Source organism: Callorhinchus milii, unplaced genomic scaffold (genome assembly GCF_018977255.1).
Source record: "Callorhinchus milii isolate IMCB2004 unplaced genomic scaffold, IMCB_Cmil_1.0 Scaffold3, whole genome shotgun sequence".
NCBI classification, from domain to species: domain Eukaryota; kingdom Metazoa; phylum Chordata; class Chondrichthyes; order Chimaeriformes; family Callorhinchidae; genus Callorhinchus; species Callorhinchus milii.
Genome location: NW_024704744.1, coordinates 72,073,711 through 72,094,762, shown reverse-complemented (window position 1 = coordinate 72,094,762; position 21,052 = coordinate 72,073,711). Strand labels below are relative to the sequence as shown.

General features: G+C 46.0%; 1 protein-coding gene across 1 annotated transcript in view; it reads left to right on the top strand.

Moving 5' to 3' along the window:
* The first annotated feature begins 6,633 nt into the window (after positions 1 to 6,633).
* mrps18a (mitochondrial ribosomal protein S18A) overlaps positions 6,634 to 21,052 on the top strand; it is a 36,136-nt gene continuing 21,717 nt past the window's right edge. Inside the window, exons 1-4 of the mRNA XM_007894337.2 lie at positions 6,634 to 6,786; positions 9,439 to 9,470; positions 11,824 to 11,931; positions 18,356 to 18,479. Of these exons, the coding sequence (XP_007892528.1) occupies positions 6,687 to 6,786; positions 9,439 to 9,470; positions 11,824 to 11,931; positions 18,356 to 18,479 (364 nt within the window). The 5' untranslated portion in view covers positions 6,634 to 6,686. The remainder of the gene's footprint in view (positions 6,787 to 9,438; positions 9,471 to 11,823; positions 11,932 to 18,355; positions 18,480 to 21,052) is intronic.

Sequence of the window (21,052 nt, the reverse complement as noted above, 5' to 3'; positions counted from 1 at the left end):
TCCTACTTACTGCTAGGTAAACAGAGGCGTGTAGAGTAAGAAAACTTGCCTAAGGTTTCTCCCCACCCAGGAATTGAAACTGGATCCTGTTGCTTGAAAGGCAAGTGCTCTATAATAATAATCCTAATAATAATTCTTGCATGTGATACAGCACTTTTCACGTCTAACCACTATACTACAGAACTCCACATAAATTTAGTATTTTTATAAAGTGTTGTGGAAAATCAGTTCTTAAGTGAGGAACTTTACACAATTCTTCATGCCCTGAAATTGAGGGCCATGATCTCAAGGCTACTTCAACGAGAACTCAGATCTACAGACACCCTCATAATGTTCTGCGGAGCAACAAAAACAATTTATATGTGGAGAACAGTGGGGGAGGGATACACCTGCCCCACCTACTACTATGATAGATCTGATGAGGTAGTTGCTAATTAATTGGTGAGAGATGTTAATAAGGCTTACTCCCCACAGCTCCAAGAAAGAGCAGAAAAGACAAGCCACGAGCATTTATTGAACTGATTTCCAAAAATAACCCTTCCATCTCAAGGACGATTGGGTCCTTCGGAAAAAATCTGAGATAGTTTCTTAATACATCCTTTGCTAATTATCACCACCATTGCCTATTATTATTGATAATAATAATCCTTGCATTTAATACAGTACACCCCCATCCTCGCCCGGCACCACTATCTCCCCATCCCCCAGAGAATCTAATTCAAGATCCTCGCTCTCACTTTTAAAGCCCTCCATGATCTAGCTCCTCCCTACCTCTGTGATCTATTAACACCAAACCAACCGGTCCAGTCTCTCCATGTCCCCAACCCCGCCCGCTCCACCATCACCAGTCAGACCTTCATCCTTTCTGCCCCCACCCTTTGGAATTCAATTCCACAATCCCTTCACCTCACCTCGTCCCTTGCCTCCTTCAAGGCCCGTCTCAAGACCTTCCTCTTCGACCATGCCTTGTAAAATATCACAGAGTCTGTGTGTAAAATCTGTGCGAAAAACTGGAGAAAACAGATTTCAGACAGGATTGAAGCATTTTGTTGCCTTTTTATATTTCAAGACGAAACTGGATAAAAAGTGGGTGGGATTTCGGATTTCTCAGGACTGGCTGTGATGATGATCACAAGTGCTGGTTGTCACATTACGTACGGCATTTTCGACCCCTTATAATTTCTAATGTGTTGAGAGGCTTCGAGGGCAACAGGAAGATGAGGGTGGGGAGGGGGTGTTGTGTGGCTCATTACTGTGGGTTAATACTGTGCGCTGTACCAGTTGAAATATGGAGCCTGGCATGTTAAGAGAAAGCACAGAACAATGGAGCAGTCAAGAGGTAATAAATAAGCCTGCACCGTTCAGAGAGCAGAGGACGGTGCTCCACCTTGGGAGCACTGAGGACAACCAGCTCACCTTTCAGCTCATAAAGCACGCACTCTGACAGGCCGATTAGGTGCAAATGAGAAACATGAGCTGGTGAGCCTCCCAGCTGTGTGGCAGCCTGACTCACTCGGTAGCACTCTCGCCTCTGGGTCAGAAGGTTGTGGGTTCAAGCCCCCACATCGGAGACTTTGTCCTCACAGTCCAGGCTGACACCTCACCTCAGGGGAGCGTTGCATTGTCCTTTGGATGAGATGTTAATCTGATCCCAAATAGTAAATACTCCAATAATTTATTCAATATATAACGACAACAAACTGCATTTATATAACGCCTTTCACATTGGGAGGATGTCCCAAGGTGCCCATCATTGGTGGTAGAATCTTCAGCCTTTCTGTCCCCACCCTCCGGAGCTCGAACCCGGAATCCTTCCACTTTGCCCCCACCTTCACCTCCTTCAAAACCCATCTCAAGACCTTCCTTTTTGATCGGCCACCCTCCTATCTCTCCTTCCCTCCAACCCTCTTGATTCCAACTACAAGCTCAGCTACAAACCCTTAACTGTCCAGCACTTTCGGATGTCCTTCCGATGTGAAAGGCGTTGTATAATTTAATTTTGTTGTCGTTGAAAATATATAATAGTAATCCTTGCATTTGATGTAGCACCTATAACATCTAAACATTTCAAAGTGCTTCACAGCAATTACTGTAAAATGTTGTAACTGTGTTTTGTAGGTGAACACGGCAGCCAATATTCACACAGCAATGTCCCGCAGACAGCCATGTAGTGAGTGACTAATTTTATTTGGAGGACTCTTGACCAGGATACTGAGAAAGAGAAACTCCCTTCTCTTTTCGAATAGCACCGCACGATCTTTAATATCCACCTGAATAGGCACAGATAGAGTTACGGTTTAAAATCTCATCCGAACGAGGGAATCTCCAACAATGTAACCCACCACCACTCACATCCTCCACCTCCCAGCACTGCATTGGATTATCAGCATAGACAATGAGCATAATGTCTCAGGCTGAGATGTAAGGCTTGAACCCACAACCTCCTAATTCAGAGGCGAGAGTGCTACCAACTGAGCCTGACTGACACCTTATAACAACTTGCATTTGATGTAGCACCTTTGTGTCAACCTAGCTCAGTGGTAGCAATCTCGCCTCTGACTCAGAAGGTTGTAGGTGCACGCCCCAGTTCGAGACTTGTCTAAGATGACACTCCAAAGCAGTGCTAGGGGGCTGTTGCATTGTCGAATGTGCCGTCCTTTGGATGAGATGTTAAACCAAGGTCCCATCTGTGCCTGTTCAGCTGAACGTTGAAGATCCCGTGGCACTATTCAAAAGGAGAAGGGCATTTCTCTCTCCTGGTGACCTGGCCAACAATCCCCCAAATAAAATAGGGTCATTTGTTTCATGGCTGATGGTGGAACATTGCTGTTTGCAAATTAGCTGCCATGTTCGCCTATAAAATGCACAGTTCCTCCATTCTCCAATGCCAAATTGTTTGGTTATTATTATTATTGTTATAACATTGAAACACTTCAGAGTGCTTCCCAGGATATTGCTGTAAAGTGCAATGACCGTGTATTTTGCATGCAAACACAGCCACCAATTTGCATACAGTAATGTCCCACAAGCAGCTGTGAGATAAATGATTACATTTGTCTGGGGGATTGTCGGCAGAAACTGCCTTCTGTCTTCTAATCACTAATGCCCACCTGAGCCCTGAGTGTACTGTCCAATCAAAAAATACTTACAGAGAGAAATTCATGACAGAGGAACTCTTGAGAGTGAAATAATCCTTTCTACAATATTGCCAGTAGGAATAATAATAATCCTTGCATTTGATATAGCGCCTTATCACGTCATTGAGACGTCTCAAAGGGATTCACAGAAATGCTATAAAGTGAATTAACTTTGTATTTCAATCCTTACATCTGATATAAACGCCTTCCATGTCAGCAGAACGTTGTAAAGTGCTTCACAGGATTTCCGGTAAAGTGTAGTGATGATATTTTGTGGGTGATTAAAACAGCCAATTTGCACACAGCAGTGACCCACAAACAGCCATGGAGTGAGTGACCAATTTTATTTGGGAGATTGTTGGCTAGGACACTGGGAGAGAGAAACTCCCTTCTCTTTTCCAATAGCTGTGTGCTTCCACCAGGCAGATAGGGCCTCAGTTTAATGTCTCATCCAAAGGATGCACACCGAGAGTAAAGGATCCCAGACAGACAGAAAGGGAAATGACTAGCTGTCTACAGAACCGCCTGCAGGCAATTATAGCAAAGGCCCTTTGACCTGAACGGCTGGACATGTAGCCTGAAGGTGATGAGAGGGAGAGAAACAAAGGAGAGAGTTATTGCTGGTGTTTAACAGTAGACTCAGAATCAAAGCACCAGTTACAAATTACATTTATACAGCATCCTTCATGTAGGATAACATCTTGGAGCAATTCACAGTGGCGGGTTGATCAACAACAACAACAACTTGCATCCTTCACAAGGTCACACACCTAATGCAGGAGGTGGGATGGGGTGGGAGGAGTGGAGGGGAGGTCACCATAGGCACAGTCGGAGAGGTAGTGAGAAGATGATTGTCCTACATTTTCCTTGGAGTGGGGTGGGGGAGGGGTTTAAATGTGCAGATAGACTGGGGATATTTTTACTGGAATGGACACATATAATAATAATCCTTGCATTTCATAAGGGCCTTATCATGTCATCGACACGTCTCAAAGCACTTCACAGGATATACTGTAAAGTGGATTGAATGTGTTTGTTGGTGAAATGTGGCTGCCAGTTTGTGCCCAGCAGTGTCCCACAAACAGCCATGGAGTGAGCGACCAATTTTATTTGCGGGTTTGTTGGCCAGGAAACCAGGAGAGAGAAACTCATAGCCCCTTTCGAATAGCAGGAACTTTAACGTCTACCTGAACAGGCAGACGGCACCTCAGCTTAACAACTCGTCCGAAGGACGGAATCTCCAACAATGTAACACAATCCCAGCATTGCTTTGGAGCTTAGACTATGTGATTCCAAGTTAATAATAATAATAATCCTTGCATTTGATATAGTGCTTTTCACGTCTTCTAAAGCTTCACAGAATATACTGTAAAGTGAATTGACTGTATATTTGTGGGCGAACGCGGCAGCCAATTGCGCACAGCAATGTCCCACAAACAGTCGTAGATTGAAAATGACCAATTTTTATTATTGTTTTTGTTTTTGGAGGGATTATTATTAGGCTCTGTGTGGAGTAAGGAAACTTGCCCAAGGTTTCGCCCTCTGCCTGGAATTGAACTCAGGTCTCTCACTTGCAAAGCGAGTGCTCTAACCACTGAGCTACAGGTCTTCACAAAGTTAAATTAATTACTGATAAAAACAATCCTTGTGTTTTGAGAAAATGCCTACACAACGTAACCTGATAAAGGGGGAGTTGCTATCAAGTGTAGTGACTGTTTTCTTGCAGGTGAAATCAGCATCTATTTTGCACACACTGAGATGTGATACTGGGTGGGATTTTGGTTCTGTGGCACAGAGAGACAAGGCGTAGCTTATCTCAGGGGGTTGAGATCTGGCGAGGGAGCAGGTGTAAATCCAGATTTCCCCTTGCTTCCCTGTACGAAGGAGGCCTGTCCTGCCACCCCTGGGAATTAGCAGTCTGCTATAACACAGCACACTTGTAGGCTGTGTTTTGACAGAGTGGGGTTGTCCGACAACCTGTGAATCATGAGGTGCAGACAGGACTGACAGTAAGTAACTAAACAGCTTCATATATTATCCTGGCCTGTCCAATAATACCAAAAGACATGGTCACTGGGGCAAGGATTCTTCCCACTCAGCTTCTGTTAGCTTCAGCGCCTTTGGTCACCTTCCTCCCCCTCCCCCTGGCTCGGCCCCGGGATCCGTGACTGTGAAGCGCTCTGAGATGCCGTCCGGCGTGGAGGGCGCTATATAAATCCAAGTTGTTGTTGTTGTTCTGTTAACCTGCAAGCCAGAGTGCTAACGGGTAGTGTGGTCCTGGATGGACAAGCAGTGGGAAAGCTTGCCAGACAATGGCAGGCTATGTGATTTTAGCTGAGTAAACTCCAGCAGTTACCCCAACACACCGCACCCTCTGGGGTCCCCAAGCCTTGGCTCTTGCCAACCTGCACCTAATACTCTACCGAATTAGATAAGCAGCATGTGTCCCTTCCAGGGAGAGAGTGCACATCCCATTCGAGACGCATGAATTTCCAAGCTTCTGTAGAGCTCTTAGTGGTGCGGTTTAGAGAATTTTAAACGAATGACGGGTGTCTGTCTGCATGTGTCAATCTTATATTCTGAGCGTATTTACAACAACAACAACAAGATTCCATTTATAAAGCGCCTTTCACGTCGGGAGGACGTCCCAAGGCGCTGGACAGTTGGGTCAGGACCCGAGCAGGGGGGAAATGGTCAGGGTGAGGGAAGGGAGGGAGCGAGGAGGGGGAAATGGTCAGGGTGAGGGGAGGGAGGGAGCGAGGAGGGGGAAATGGTCAGGGTGAGGGGAGGGAAGGGAGGGAGCGAGGAGGGGGAATGGCCAGGGTGAGGGGAGGGAAGGGAGGGAGCGAGGAGGGGGTAGAGAGTCGAGAGGGGAGCTGCAGGCTCGGTCAAAGAGAAAGGTCTTGAGACCGGCCTTGAAGGAGGAGAGGGAGGAGGCGGCGAAGGCACTGGGGGATAGAGTTCCAGAGCCTCGGGGCTGAGAGGCTGAAGGCCCGACCACCGATGGTTGGGCGGTTGGGGCGGGGGACGTGGAGCAGACCGGAGCCGGAGGAACGGAGGGTACGGGCAGGTAGGTAGGTTTAATGTCTCCTCCGAAGGACGGCACCTCTGACAATACCCCCAGCGCTGCATTGGAGCGTCAGCCTGGACTTTGGGATTCCAAGTCCCGACGTGGGGACTGGAACCCACAGCCTTCAGATGCAGGAGCCGAGAGTGGTAGCACTGAGCCGGCCTGTCTCCGGGGATCACCCCCCCCCCCCCCCCCCCCCCCGCTTAACACAGAGGAACCGTCCAAGGCTCTGGGTAAAGGATGATGGGGTCGGGTGAGGGTGTCAGGGGACTCTTGTCACGTGACTCTGAGTGGTGAGGGGGTCACGTGGCTCTGGGTGGTGGTGAGGGGGTCACGTGACTCTGAGTGGTGGTGAGGGGGTCACGTGGCTCTGGGTGGTGAAGGGGGGGTCACGTGGCTCTCGGTGATGGGTGGGGGTGGGACATGTGTGATTGGCAGGTGTGAGCGGAAGCGGAAATGCGAGCGGCGGGCGGGTGAAGATGGCGGCCGCCATGAGGGCGTTGCTCGCTCGGTGCCTCCGCTCCAGCCCGTCCCTGAGCCCGGGGTCAGGGCTCAACCCGTCCCGCGGCCTGAAGCACAGTGAGTTTACAGTCACACACACACAGTGACAGAGAGAGAGAGCGAGAGAGAGGTTACAATACAGTGACAGAGAGAGAGGTTATAATACAGTGACAGAGAGAGAGAGAGGTTACAATACAGTGACAGAGAGAGAGGTTACAATACAGTGACAGAGAGAGAGGTTACAATACAGTGACAGAGAGAGAGGTTACAATACAGTGACAGAGAGAGAGGTTACAATACAGTGACAGAGAGAGAGGTTATAATACAGTGACAGAGAGAGAGGTTATAATACAGTGACAGAGAGAGAGAGGTTATAATACAGTGACAGAGAGAGAGTTTATAATACAGTGACAGAGAGAGAGAGAGAGGTTACAATACAGTGACAGAGAGAGAGGTTACAATACAGTGACAGAGAGAGAGGTTATAATACAGTGACAGAGAGAGAGGTTATAATACAGTGACAGAGAGAGAGGTTATAATACAGTGACAGAGAGAGAGGTTATAATACAGTGACAGAGAGAGAGAGGTTATAATACAGTGACAGAGAGAGAGGTTATAATACAGTGACAGAGAGAGAGGTTATAATACAGTGACAGAGAGAGAGTTTATAATACAGTGACAGAGAAAGAGAGGTTATAATACAGTGACAGAGAGAGAGGTTATAATACAGTGACAGAGAGAGAGGTTACAATACAGTGACAGAGAGAGAGTTTATAATACAGTGACAGAGAGAGAGAGAGAGGTTACAATACAGTGACAGAGAGAGAGGTTACAATACAGTGACAGAGAGAGAGGTTATAATACAGTGACAGAGAGAGAGGTTATAATACAGTGACAGAGAGAGAGGTTATAATACAGTGACAGAGAGAGAGGTTATAATACAGTGACAGAGAGAGAGAGGTTATAATACAGTGACAGAGAGAGAGGTTATAATACAGTGACAGAGAGAGAGGTTATAATACAGTGACAGAGAGAGAGTTTATAATACAGTGACAGAGAAAGAGAGGTTATAATACAGTGACAGAGAGAGAGGTTATAATACAGTGACAAAGGGAGAGGTTATCATACAGTAACACAGAGAGGTTATAATACAGTGACAGAGAGAGGTTATAATACAGTGACAGAGAGAGAGGTTATAATACAGTAACAAAGAGAGAGGTTATAATACAGTGACAAAGGGAGAGGTTATCATACAGTAACACAGAGAGGTTATAATACAGTGACAGAGAGAGGTTATAATACAGTGACAGAGAGAGAGGTTATAATACAGTGACAGAGAGAGAGGTTATAATACAGTAACAAAGAGAGAGGTTATAATACAGTGACAAAGGGAGAGGTTATCATACAGTAACACAGAGAGGTTATAATACAGTGACAGAAAGAGAGCTTATAATAGTGACAGAGAGAGAGCTTATAATACAGTGACAGAGTGAGAAGTTGTAATACAGTGACAGAGAGAGAGAGGTTACAATACAGTGACAGAGAGAGAGAGGTTACAATACAGTGACAGAGAGAGAGAGGTTCACATGTATGCGGATGAAACCCAACTCTATCTCTCTGCCTCCACCCTTGACTCCAGGATCACTGCTGTGCTGACAGAATGTCTGTCAAACATTAAGTCCTGGATGAGAACTAACTTTCTTCAGTTGAACGTCAACAAGACCGAGGCTCTCCTGATTGGCTCCCGTCAGCCCCTCCTCACCTCAGGCACTGACAGCATCACCATCCATGGTTGCACACTCCACCTTACTAAGCCAGTCCAGAACCTTGGGGCCTTGTTTGACCCTCAACTATCCTTTCTACCCCACACCTGTGCCATGACCCGCTCTGCCTTCCCCACCTCCGCAACGTTGTCTGGCTCCGACACTGTCTCACACTGCAGGCCACCTAAACCCTCATACACGTGTTCATTACATCGAGGCTCAACTATGTAAACTCACTGCTTGTCGGCCTCCCCAACTCCTCCCTCCACAGGCTACAGATCATCCAGAACTCTGCAGCCCGTGTCCTCTCCTGCACTAGGCTCCGCGACCCTATCATCTCCACCCTCGCCTGACTCCACTGGCTTCCCATCACACAGAAGATACAGTTCAAAATCCTGGTCCTCACCTTTAAAGCCCTCCACCGTCTTGCTCCCCCCTATGTCTCCGACCACCTAACCCCCCTACCACCCTGTTCGCTCCCTCCGCTCAGTGCGCTCCGGCTGCTTCACGTCCCCCGCCTTGCTCGCCCCACTATCGGCAGGTGTGCCTTCCGCCACTCTGCACCCACCCTCTGGAACTCCATCCTGTAGTCCTCCGCCTTGCTCCCTCCCTCACCACCTTCAAGACCACCTCAAGATCCTCCTCTTCGACCGTGCTTTCCCCCCTGCCCTCCACCCACCCCAACCCTCAGCTCGAGTCTGTAACTCTGTCTGTCCAGCGCCTTGGGACATCCTCCTGACGTGAAAGGCGCTATACAAATGTAATTTTCTTGTTGTTGTATAATACAGTGACAGAGAGAGGTTATACAGGGACAGAGAAGTCATAATTTAGATGGAGAGAGGTTTATGATGCAGACAGACGCAGGGGTTATAAAACAGAAAGCTCTAGAGAGTGAGAGAGTGGTTCATAAAACAGCTCTTTGCACAGGATGTGTTGAATTTCAAAGTTTGCTTTCTGTCCCTTGCAGTTGTGAGAACCCAGGATGGAATGAACATCACGGTGAGTAAAGTGCCTTTACTGCCCATCGCCACTGTCTCCTTCACTGTAAGCATGTCAGTGTGACTCACTCAGTATTACTCTTGCCTCTGAATCAGAAGCCTGTGGGTTCAAGCCCCTTGTCAGGCATTTTAATTCATAATCTAGACACCCTTTTACATTGCTGGGGGAGCACTGTACAGTCTTTGAGTTACAATTTGAGATGAGACATTTAACCCGAGGTCCCGTCTGTGCCTGTTTCAGGTGTAAGTTAAAGATCCCATGACACTGTTGGAAAAGAGAAGGGCATTTCTCCCAGTGTTATAGCTAACAATTCCCTAGATAACATTTTTGCTCATTTAATGGCTGTTTGTGGGACACTGCAATGCGCAAATTTGCTGCGGTGTTCACCTACTCAGTCACTAGACTTTACAGGAAATCTTGTGAAGTGAAAGGCGCTATATCAGATTATTGTTAAAGGACTATTATTGAGCAGTTTACTGTTGTGGTCTGTTCCCATAGAAACCTTGGACATTTTTAGGATAAATGAGGGCTGTTCAGCTCATTGTGTTTGTATTACATTACAGTAAAACTTGCATACGTCTTATCTTTATAAATCGTATAATTGCCTAGGTCAAACATTCACCCGAGTCCCATTCAATTTAATATCAAAACTATTTATATTTCTTTACACTACTCATATTAATCATCTAACTCGTTACGCCGCTCTCCTACCCTCCATTACTCCCTCACTTACCGGTTGCATTGAGTCGTGGGAAACAGTCTTGATCTGTCGACGTACATGTAAAAGAACTTAAATTTCCCACGATTCAAAGTGATTCCAATGTTTGCTGGTAAGTGCACATGTGACACATCAAGACGCATCGAATTGTGGGGAACATGGTTTTGACATGTCACTGAATTCTCATTTATTGAGTGCAATAAATTATGCATGCACAGTGTAGATTATTGATTAAATCGGATTTTATACGACTTTATACAGTTTGCCTGCAACTCGAACTTTGCGTAAGTCGTATTTAAGGTTATGGTCCCGACTGATACAAATTTTATGAGTTTTACTGTATAGTCAGGTCCTGTTTACCAGGATCTGCTAATATAGAAGCCTCTGGTGATGATTGACTGGCTTTCAGTGCAGGCACAGCAGGTCGGCCAATGGCAGCGTATTTGAGCAACCACCAGGGGCGTTGTCTGCCTGGCTTCCTGTCTCAAATGGATTACTTCAAGGTGCTCACGCTTGCATATAAATCCCTTCAAACCCTAGCACCTCCCAATCTCTGGTCTCCTCATACCTCACTCCTCTGCCTGTCTCTTCCACACCACCACCACTGGTTGACCGTCTCAAGACCTTAATTTCGACCGTGCCTTCGGTTATCTTCCCACTTCCATCCCCCATGCACTCCACCACTCTCTGATTCCAACCCACAACGCGGGTGCAAATTCCTCATTGACCAATGCCTTGGGACGCCTCCTGACATGAAAAGTTCTATGAATGCAATTTATTGCTGTTGACCGAGTGTCATTATGTCCAACCACTAGAACTCCCTGCCTCTATCCCTCTGCCTCACTTCCTCTTTATAGATCTGTAAATCCCACCTTAAAGCTCTTTGACCTCTTCTATGGTCACCTCCCACTTCCTCCTTGATCGGCGTCCGATCCAGACGCTCTGAAGAACTCAGATTTATCCTACGTGAAGGTTGCTATATAAATGCAAGTTATTATAGCAGTGAAGTGTCTTATGTCAAACGTCTCAAAGCTTTTCCGAAGGAATTGAAGACAAGTGTGGTGACTGTGCATCCGTCTACAAATGCAGGGGAGATTTTGCCCAAAGCTAAGTTTCACAAATGCTCACCTACAATCACCACACTTTGCAGAAATTTGTGAAGCCTTTTGGGGCGGAGGGGTCAGTCACGTATCTGACACATGCGGAAATCCATCACCATGCTTAAGAGTCTCCAAACCAAATGAGAATTCCATGCATCCCATCTGCACGTGGAAATTCCTGAGATAGACTGTTGGAATGGAATGCACATTCTTTCCCAGGAGGGACTCATCCTGCTTACCTAATTCTGGAAAGTATTAGGCAAAATGTGATACAAACCAAGGTTTAGGCACCTCAGAGAGTGCGTTTGGGTAACTGCTGGAATCTAACCAGCTAAAACCGCATGGCTTGCCATTGAGAGTGCTGCCTGGCAAGCTTTCTTGCCACTTGTCCCGCTTGGACCACCCTACCCATTACTTTGGCTTGCAGGGCTAACTTTCTGCTTGATGGTGTGCTAAATCAAATGTGAGGATTATTATGAGGCAAGTGGGTGCTCCACTACCCCCAGTACGGCAAAATGTTCTTTTCTGCTTGCAGATCGAAGGGAAGAAGGTGGAGGATTCCACCGTGCCAGTTTTGCCTCCGAATCCTCTGGGTCAATGTCCAATCTGCAGGTGGAATCTGAAGCATAAATACAATTACACAGTAAGTAAAGCACTCTGCTGAAACTTCTCGTCTCTGTAATGGGTGTCTCATTTATGGTAAGATTCCAAGACACTGTTGGAAAAGAGAAGGAAGTTTCCGTAAGCGTCACACGCTGATGCAAACCAGGAAGAAAGAATCTGCATTTGTCGAGATTTTTATGCACTGAAATGTCTCTAGCATTGCTTGCTCGCTCATTGAGACATGGGGACAAAGGTGGGGAAAGACCATAACATATACAGTCAATTCACTTTACAGTATATTCTGTCAAGCGCTTTGAGATGTCTCGCAAAGTGATAAAGCGCTGTGTCAAATGCAAGCTTATTATTGGTTTAACAGCTGGTTTAATAATGGTCCCTGCTTTTAATACAGTGCCATAATGTCAATGTTTCAAAGTGTTTTACAGTAATTAAGTTTGATGGCTGTTTGTTTGAAGCCAAATGTGGCAGCCAAAAAATGTGCAACATGTTTGCAGGATTGTTGGCCCGAACACAGTGAGAAAACTCCCTTCTCTTTTCCACTGCTGCTGCTAGATCTTTAACATCCACCTGAACAAGTGTCTGGAACCAGGAACGATGGACTGCACATTTGTTTAATCTCTCTGTTTGATTGTGCTTTTCCCACACCTTCACCTTGCATTAGCTCTGGTGCCCAGTCAATTGTGCAAAATGCTTTGACACCTCCTCCTGACGGGGAAAGGTGCTGTGTAAATGTAAGTAGCTGCGTCATCTAAAGGACAGCATCTCCAATAATGCAGCTCTCCCCAGCACTGCAATGGATTGTTATCTGGACTGTGAGCTCAGCAGCTGTGTTTTTTTTGGGTCAGCCGACTGTCCTGACACATGCAGAAACCTATCACCATGCTTAAGAGTATCCAAACCAAACTGAGAATTCCATGCATCACAACTACACAGGTAGATTGCTGGAATGGAATACACACTCTCCCTGGAGCGATGCATCCTGCTTAATTAATTCCGGAAATTATTCAATGTAGATTGGTGAGAACCAAGGCTTGGGACGCCAACAACAACAACAAAATTACATTATAGAGCGCCTTTCATGTCGGGAGGATGTCCCAAAGCGCTGAACAGTCAGGTGTCGGGGCCCGAGCATGGGGGAGGTATGGCAGAGAGGTGGGAGGGCAACCAAAGGCATGATCGAAGAGAAGGGTCTTGAGACCAACCTTGAAGGATGCAAGGGAGGAAGCGAGGCGAAGGGACCGTGGGATAGAGTTCCAGAGTGTGGGGACAGAGAGGCTGAAAGCCTGGCCACCAATGGTAGAGGGGGTCGGGCTGGAGACATGGAGCAGGCCGGAGCCCACTGAACGGAGGGAGTGGGCAGGTTGGTAGAGAGTCAGCAGGTCAAAGAGGTAGGAGGGGGCAAGGCCATGGATGGCCTTAAAAGTGAATGTGTGCGCCAGAGTCTGCACTGGGGTAACTGCTAGAGTCTAACCAGCTAAAATCGCATAGCTTGCCTTGAGAGCGCTGTCTGGCCAGCTTTCCCACTGCTTGTCCAGCTAGGGCCACCCTACCCATTAGGACTTTGGCTTGGAGGGTTAACAGAAGCTGAATGGGATAATTTCCTGCCCCCCAGTGACTGGTCTGCCCATCCAAGTCCTGCTGATGAGCCAGGCTAGTTGTGCTGTCAGCAGCAGTGCCCTGGAATACTATAGACCACACTTACCACCCTCACCAAGGAAGATTGTCGTGGGGCTTGAAGCCATAACGAAAAGAGTAGAAAAAGGTTGAACGGTTTGCTCTTGTTGGCTGTGATACAGAGAAAGTGCAGAAAGGTGCACAGTGATGTCTGCCACAGTTGACGGGGTTACTGGAAATCCCTGACTGCTCTTAATGAAATCATTGCATTCCTCTGGGACAGTTTCCTTCACTAGGTGGGGACATGTCCCATAATAATAATCCTTGCATTTGGTATAGTGTCTTATCAAGTTATTGAGACGTCTCAAAGCATTTCACAGAATATACTGTAAAGTGTAGTGACTGTGTATTTTGTGGGCGAAATGCAACAGCTGGTTTGCACACAGCAATGTCCCACAAATATCCGCACAACAATGTCCCACAAGCTTGAAGACTTAGTTGAGGAAGGGCAGGAGGAGGCTCAGGTGGAGCATAAACACCGGCATAGAACAGTTGGGCCGAATGGCCTGTTTCTGTGCTGTATATTCTAATGTATCCATGGAGTGAGTGACCAATTTTAATTGGGGGAATATTGGCCAGGACACCAGGAGAGAGAAACTCCCTTCTCTTTCCGAATAGTGCCATAGGATCTTTAACATCCAATTGAACAGACAGACAGGACCTCGGTTTAACGTCTTTATCTAAAGGCCAACAATGCAACACCCCCCCAGCACTGCATTGGAGTGTCTGCTTAGACTATGTATTTCTAAGTTTCGACGTGGGTCTTGAACTTCAACCTTTTGAATCAGGCGAGAGCGCTATGACTGAGCCAGGCTGAGACACTGAGCTGACTGAAAATAACGTGGCTTGAGTGTTGCGCCCAGCTCCCAGAACTGGCGAAACGTGAGATGGCAGTGTGCAGGTTTGAGAACCCCACTCCCCTCCTCCCCCTGTTCCCCCCCTCCCCCCCATTCCCCCCCCCCCCCACCCCATAGGAATGCATGACACAAACATAGGTTCTGTGCCCTTTCCATTATGTGTTCACTGTTCCAACGTTGAGTGTTGAGGTTAAGATAAACAATCTCATTCCCTTGACCCCTGTTCTATTAAACCAGCTACTGCAAAGGGCTCTTCTGTCGGCCTTCACTGACGGGGTGAGGCTCAGCTCTGATATACTCACATACCCCACCCACCACCACCTCCCTCACGTACACACACACACACAGATAACAGCCTGCCCTTATTGCGCCATTCACATTTTTAAATGTTAATGCATTTGACAGAGATATTAGAGCCTGAGCAGCATGGGAGATTGGAAGAAGGATTTACAATAATAATATAATGATAATAATCCTTGCATTTAAGGAGTCATGTAGCTCAGTGGTTAGAGCACTCACCTCGCAAGCGAGAGACCTGGGTTCAATTCCCAGTAGAGTGAAACCTTGGACCCTACTTTCCTTACTCCATATGCCTGCTAATAATCCCTCAAGAAAAAAGGACAATGATAAATTGGTCACTTCAATCCACGACTGTTTGTGGAACGCTGCTGTGCACAATTGGCTGCCGCGTTTCGTCCACAAATATACAGTCAATTCACTTTGCAGTATATTCTGTGAAGCACTTTGAGACGTCTAAAAGACATGAAAGCACTATTTAAAATGCAAGGATTATTATTTATTTACATAGTGCCTTATCACATGATCTCAAAGCGCTTCATAGAATATAATGTAAAGTGGATTGGCTGTACATTTTGCAGGAGAAATGCAAATTGCGCAAAGCAATGTCCCACAGACAGTCATGGATAAGACGTATATGGGCAAAGGTTTACATTAATCAGGAAACATTAATAAGGTTACATAGATTAATATCACCTAAAGGTTCACCTGATACAGAAAATCTCATACGCATTACTTCACCAATGCTCAATATTCTACTGCAAATTTTAAATTAATGGTTAAATAGAACCATGTAAAAGTACAGCACAGTAGGTGACCATTTGACCCAATTTGTTTGTGTCAATGCATAACGGCTTGACTACAAGGCTGTTTGTGGGACACTGCTGTGCGCAATTGGCCGCCACATTTCACCCACAAAATTCACTTTACAGTAGATTCTGTGAAGCGCTTTGAGATGTCTCAACGACTTGATAATGAGCTACATCAAATGCAAGGATTATTATATATAAATCATGGAATCTTACAGCACAGGAGGCCATTCGGCCCATCGTGCCTGTGCCGGCTATTTGAAAGAGCTACCAAGTAGTCCCACTCCTCCGCTCATACCCCATAGCTCTGCAAATTTTTCCTTTTCAGGTACCTATCCATTTCCCTTTTGAAAGCTATTATCAAAACTGCTTCCACCACCCTTTCAGGCAGTGCATTCCAGAACCGTAACAACTCTCTGGGTAAAAAAGAGTCTCCTCGTTTCCACTTTGGTTCTTTTGCCAATTATGTTAAATCTGTGTCCTCTGGTTACCGACCCACCCGCCAGAGGAAACAGTTTCTCCCTATCTATCAAATCCCCTCATAATTTTGAACACTTCTATTAAATCTCCCCTCAACCTGCTGTGCTCTAAGGAGAGTAATCCCAGCCTCTAATCTCTCCACATAATTGTAATCCCTTATTTTTGGTATCATTCTTGTAAAAGTCCTCTGCAAAAATACAAAAGTGGGTTATTGAATTGGCCACGTTTCCCTATTGACACTTAATATTGCCAAAGCTTTGTCAATTATTTTTGGCCCTGAAGCTAATCACGACAGCAGGAATCATGTACCTGATTTCCATGGGAAATCAGTCAAAGAGAGGTTTTTAGACTGGATTTGAAAACCAGGAAGGGAAGAGTGTGTGAGGAGAAAGGATTTAGGGATGGCATTCTAGAGATCAGAGGCAACGTGGCTGAAAGCTCATTCACCGACAGAGGGGGGGGGCAAGGGACAGAAGCAGGTCTAAGTTGGTGGAGCGGAGGTTGTGGTAGGACTCGTTGACCAGTCTCTATCATCAGAATACAGCACGCTTGATAACATATCCTGATCAGTGAGTCTCCATGTATTAGTTACACCCCATATATGCTTGTGAGAGCTTCATGCAAATTGGCTGGTACATTTAATATAAAAATAATTATACTTGCATTTGGTATAATGCCTTATCATGTCTTGAAACGTCTCAAAGTTCGCTGATAAAAGACTATGCATTTTTACCATATTTACTCAAGTCTCAGGCTCGGGCAAAATTAGAGGTTTGTTTATAATGAAAAAAACACCTTTGAATAAATGCTGTGCTGTAAGGTTTTGAGGCAGCTTGATGTACAGGGTATCCACAAAGTTTTGTTACCCTGTCGGAGAAGCTGAAACAAGCTGTCAGAAATGCATTTTGCCTCGTCACTCCATCATGTTATGGAATATGTCATGCCAAACATGGCGACGGATCATTATCTGCCACAAAACTGATGGCACTCACTCACACCGATCCTCTGGACATCTAAATACAGTTAAACACTTGCACTGAATACTTCAAAATACAATTATCATTCTTCCACATGTTTCAGTTGTTGGTCAGTGCACTGTAGAAAAAAAAATTGGAAAACAGGACTTTGTGGACACCCTGTAGAAGGGCTATGAAGTGGAAATTCTTAAGAAAAGAGCTGTGCTAAATCCCAATTCTATTTATTTCAACACGTTTAAGGCTGGAAGAGAGAGTTTCACGCAGTCGTGCTTGGGCTGATTGGAGCTGGCTTGAAAGAGCTTTTTAACCCACTGTCAGACACTCTTGTGTTTACAGCACTACTTTAAGAAAGGCTAAACCGACTAATAAATATTTACCCATAACTCTGGTCTGTGGAGCCTTTACAAATCCCTCTGTTCCCTCTGCAGCCCCAGTTGGCAAACTACCAAGAATGTGACGCCACTGAATGCAAGCAAATATTCCAGGACAATGGGACCTGTTTCCTCACTCAAATATTGGGAGCCCGGGCTACCCTGAGCTTTTCAATTAAATGTCTCTTTTGCTGGCTCAGCCCCTAAAGTCCCCAAATAAACAGCAAAGCCTGTAGCTCGCTGTTGCAGAGCGCTACCTGCAGGACAGCAGAGGATCTCACTTTAAAAGCATCCGTCTTTTCATTGCATTTGCTGTAACACTGATAATCGTTCAGTTTGATATCACCGCGAGACGATCTCTCAACGCCCTTTAAGGGATTTATTGTAAAGCGTAATTATTTTATTTTGTAGATGAATGTGGCAGCCATTTTTTTTGCACAGTAACGTCCCAGAAATGGCTGTGAAGTGAGTGACCAATTTTATCTGGCGGATTGTCGGCCAGGATACCGGGAGAGAGAAACTGCTTTTTTTCAAATAGTGCCGTAGGATCTTTACCGTCCACCTGGACAACCAAATAGGACCTTGGTTGAACATCCCATCTGAAGGAAGGCACCTCCAATGATACAGTGCTCCCCCACCCAAATACTTCACCTCAGTATCAGCCTAGGTTACGAGTTTAAAGTCTCAACATGGGGCTTGAATCCACAACTTTCTGACTTCAATACGAGAATGCTATCAACTGAGCCAGGCTAACACCTGTGATGGTTGTGCGTTGATAAAGGGGCTCTGGACATAGAGGTGTGGGGGAGCTGCTTGATAAATAACCTTGCATTTGATGCTCCTCCCTCCCTACATGGACTGTGAGCTCAAATTCATATTTTTGGGTCTTGATCCCACAACCTGCTGAAAGGCTCTTAAATAAGCTGTATGTTACCGATTGCTTGTCTACCGTCAGGGGTGACCCGTTTCCCTTCCTTCCAGGACGTGCTGCTGCTCAGCCAGTTCATCAGGCTAGACGGTGGGATGTTACCGCGGAGAATCACTGGGCTCTGCTTCGAAGAGCACCAAAAGGTGGAAGTGTGTGTGAAGATGGCTCACAGAGCAGGTGATTGTTCTACATTTTCCCTTGGGCGGGTGGTGGGGTGGGGGCAGTACGGAGAGGGAGAGGTTTTATTTGTGAGGAAATGGACACAATAATACTTGCATTTGAAATAGTACACTATTACGTCATTGAGATGTCTCAAAGCGTTTCACAGGGCAGACTGCAAAATAATTGACTGTATATTTTGTTGGCGAAATCCAGCAACCAATTGCACACAGCAATGTCCCACAATGTCATGGATAGAGTGACCAAATTATTCTTATTCTTATATGTTTATTATAATCTTTTGGGGAGGGAGTATTACCCCCAGAAAGCAATCCACCAATCGAGTAACAACCGGGCTCCTACTTACCGCTAAGTAAACGGAGATGTGTGGAGTGAGGAAACTCAAAGAGCCAAAGAGGAATGTCATTCGATGCAATCTGGACAGGCAAGGAGGGGGCAAGGCGGAGGGAATGAGGCAGAGAGTTCCAGGGGCTCAGGGCGTGGTGCTGAAATCACGGCTGCTGAAGGTGGGCTTAGGGGACGACAGACAAACAGGAGGCCAGAGCCAGCCGAGCAGAGGCAGCAGGTGGTGGAGTGGAGAATAAGTCAGGTCAAAGAAATAGGGAGATGCAAGGGTGTGAAGGGATTTGTAAACTTGTGTGTGGATTTTGAAACCAATCCATTCTGTAATAGGGAGCCAGTGGTTCCTGGCAAGGACTGGGGTGATGGGGGGGAGTTTGATATGGGTGAGGACATGGTTAGCAGTTTTGACTCAGTTAGATTTTTTGGGTAGTGGAGCTGGTTAGTCCGGCCGAGGAGGGCATTGTAATAATCAGAGGGAGATGGTGAATGCATGGACAAGGGTTTCAGCTATTTTCGGTGTGAGGTACGGTCGGAGGTGGAGGAAAGTGGTCATGGTCGAGGCCAGGTGTGAGCTAGGAAGGACAGCTGAGAATCGAACCTGATGCCTAGGTTACTTACAGGTTCAGTCAGTCTGAGGGGTATGCAGATGGGACCTTGGTTTAATGTCTGATCCGAAGGACCTCAATGGAACACTCCTCCCAGCACTCTACTGCATCATGCACGTGAATCCACAACGTTTAGACCCTGAGCCAAAAGCCATGTTGTGGATCTAGGTATTACAAGCCAGTTCTTTATCTGTGCCACAGTTTTTCTCTGAAAGAGAAACTACCAAATGCAGGAATTGTGGCACAGGTCAGCGAGAAGGATTGAATTTCCGAGCTGACGTCTCCCAGCTCTGATATTCTCTTTCAGGTGGCGATAGATGCGCGGCCCATGATTATCAGTGAGGCCTTTCCAGGAGTCGCATCATTTCTTTATCTGGCCATTTGATCGTGTTGATAGAGGAAGCATGAAAGACAATCCTATTCTAACTTATCTAAATTGCTTCCTTTGCGAAACTGATGAATGAGCCCTCATCTCAAGCTTCCTGGCTGCCTGACTTATACTGTACGGCATTTATCACCAGATGGGGCGAGGGTTAGATGTGTTTTGCAACAGGGTTATTAGCCTAGGGAAAGGGATTGGAGTAGAGAGCTCCAGTGGGGGATTGTGCACCAGTACAGACAGGATGGGGAGAGAGCAGGGGAATGGGACTAGAGTAGAGAGCTTCAGTGGGGGAGCGAGCACCAGCATAGATGCAAGATAAAAGTTCTGTGATTCAGATTGGTCTGGTTTACATCCCGGATTCTGCAATACCTGTCCTAAATCTCTGAATTTGTTCTTCAAATGTGAAATGATTTTGACCTTCCATTTAAGATAATAAGCTGTCTCTTTCCCTCGCCCTGAACTCCCTCAATCTGTACAATTTTAGTTGGTTTCTTTTTAATTTTGACTTGAGTTTGTGCCCCAGTGTTGTTTCTAACTATATCTAACACCCTTGTGTCTCGTAGCATAGCGGTTAGTGCACTTGCCTTGGAAGCGAGAGGACCCAGAGGTTTGATTCCGAGGTGAAACCTTAGGCAAGCTTCCTTACTCCACACGCTTCTGTTTACCCAGCAGTAAGTAGGAACCCGGTTGTTAGTCGATTGACGACTCGCTTTCTGGGCGTAATAATCCCTCCCAATTTTTTTTTCATTTGGCCACTCAATCCACGACTGTTTGTCAGACACTGCTGTGCACAAACTGGTTTACACATCCAATCTATTTTACAATATATCCTTTAAGCTGTCTCAACATCATGTTAAGGCGCTATATCAATGCAAGGATTATTATTATTTTCTAACCCCTTTTTATGTCTGAGGCCTGGAATCCCTCGATGAGCCTCAGCCTGTGGGACCTTTTTCTGAAAATGCAACCTATCATAGAAATGTGGAAAACTTTTAAATTCAGCCTAAATTTTTAAACCAGTTTGTTCCAAAGACAGCAAGGCAGAGAACTGGCGAATTGCAAGCTTGTTTCTCTTTAAGACTAGTTCAGTGAATTTTCTACAATTCTGCGTCAACTTGAATCGTGAGACAAAAGGGTTCTCGGGGGCAAAGACTGGAATTTCAGGGCTTGGGCATCCCTAATATAACACAAGAGCACAAGAGGTGAATTTCCTTTTTCTCTGTCTCTTCCCGACCCAACCC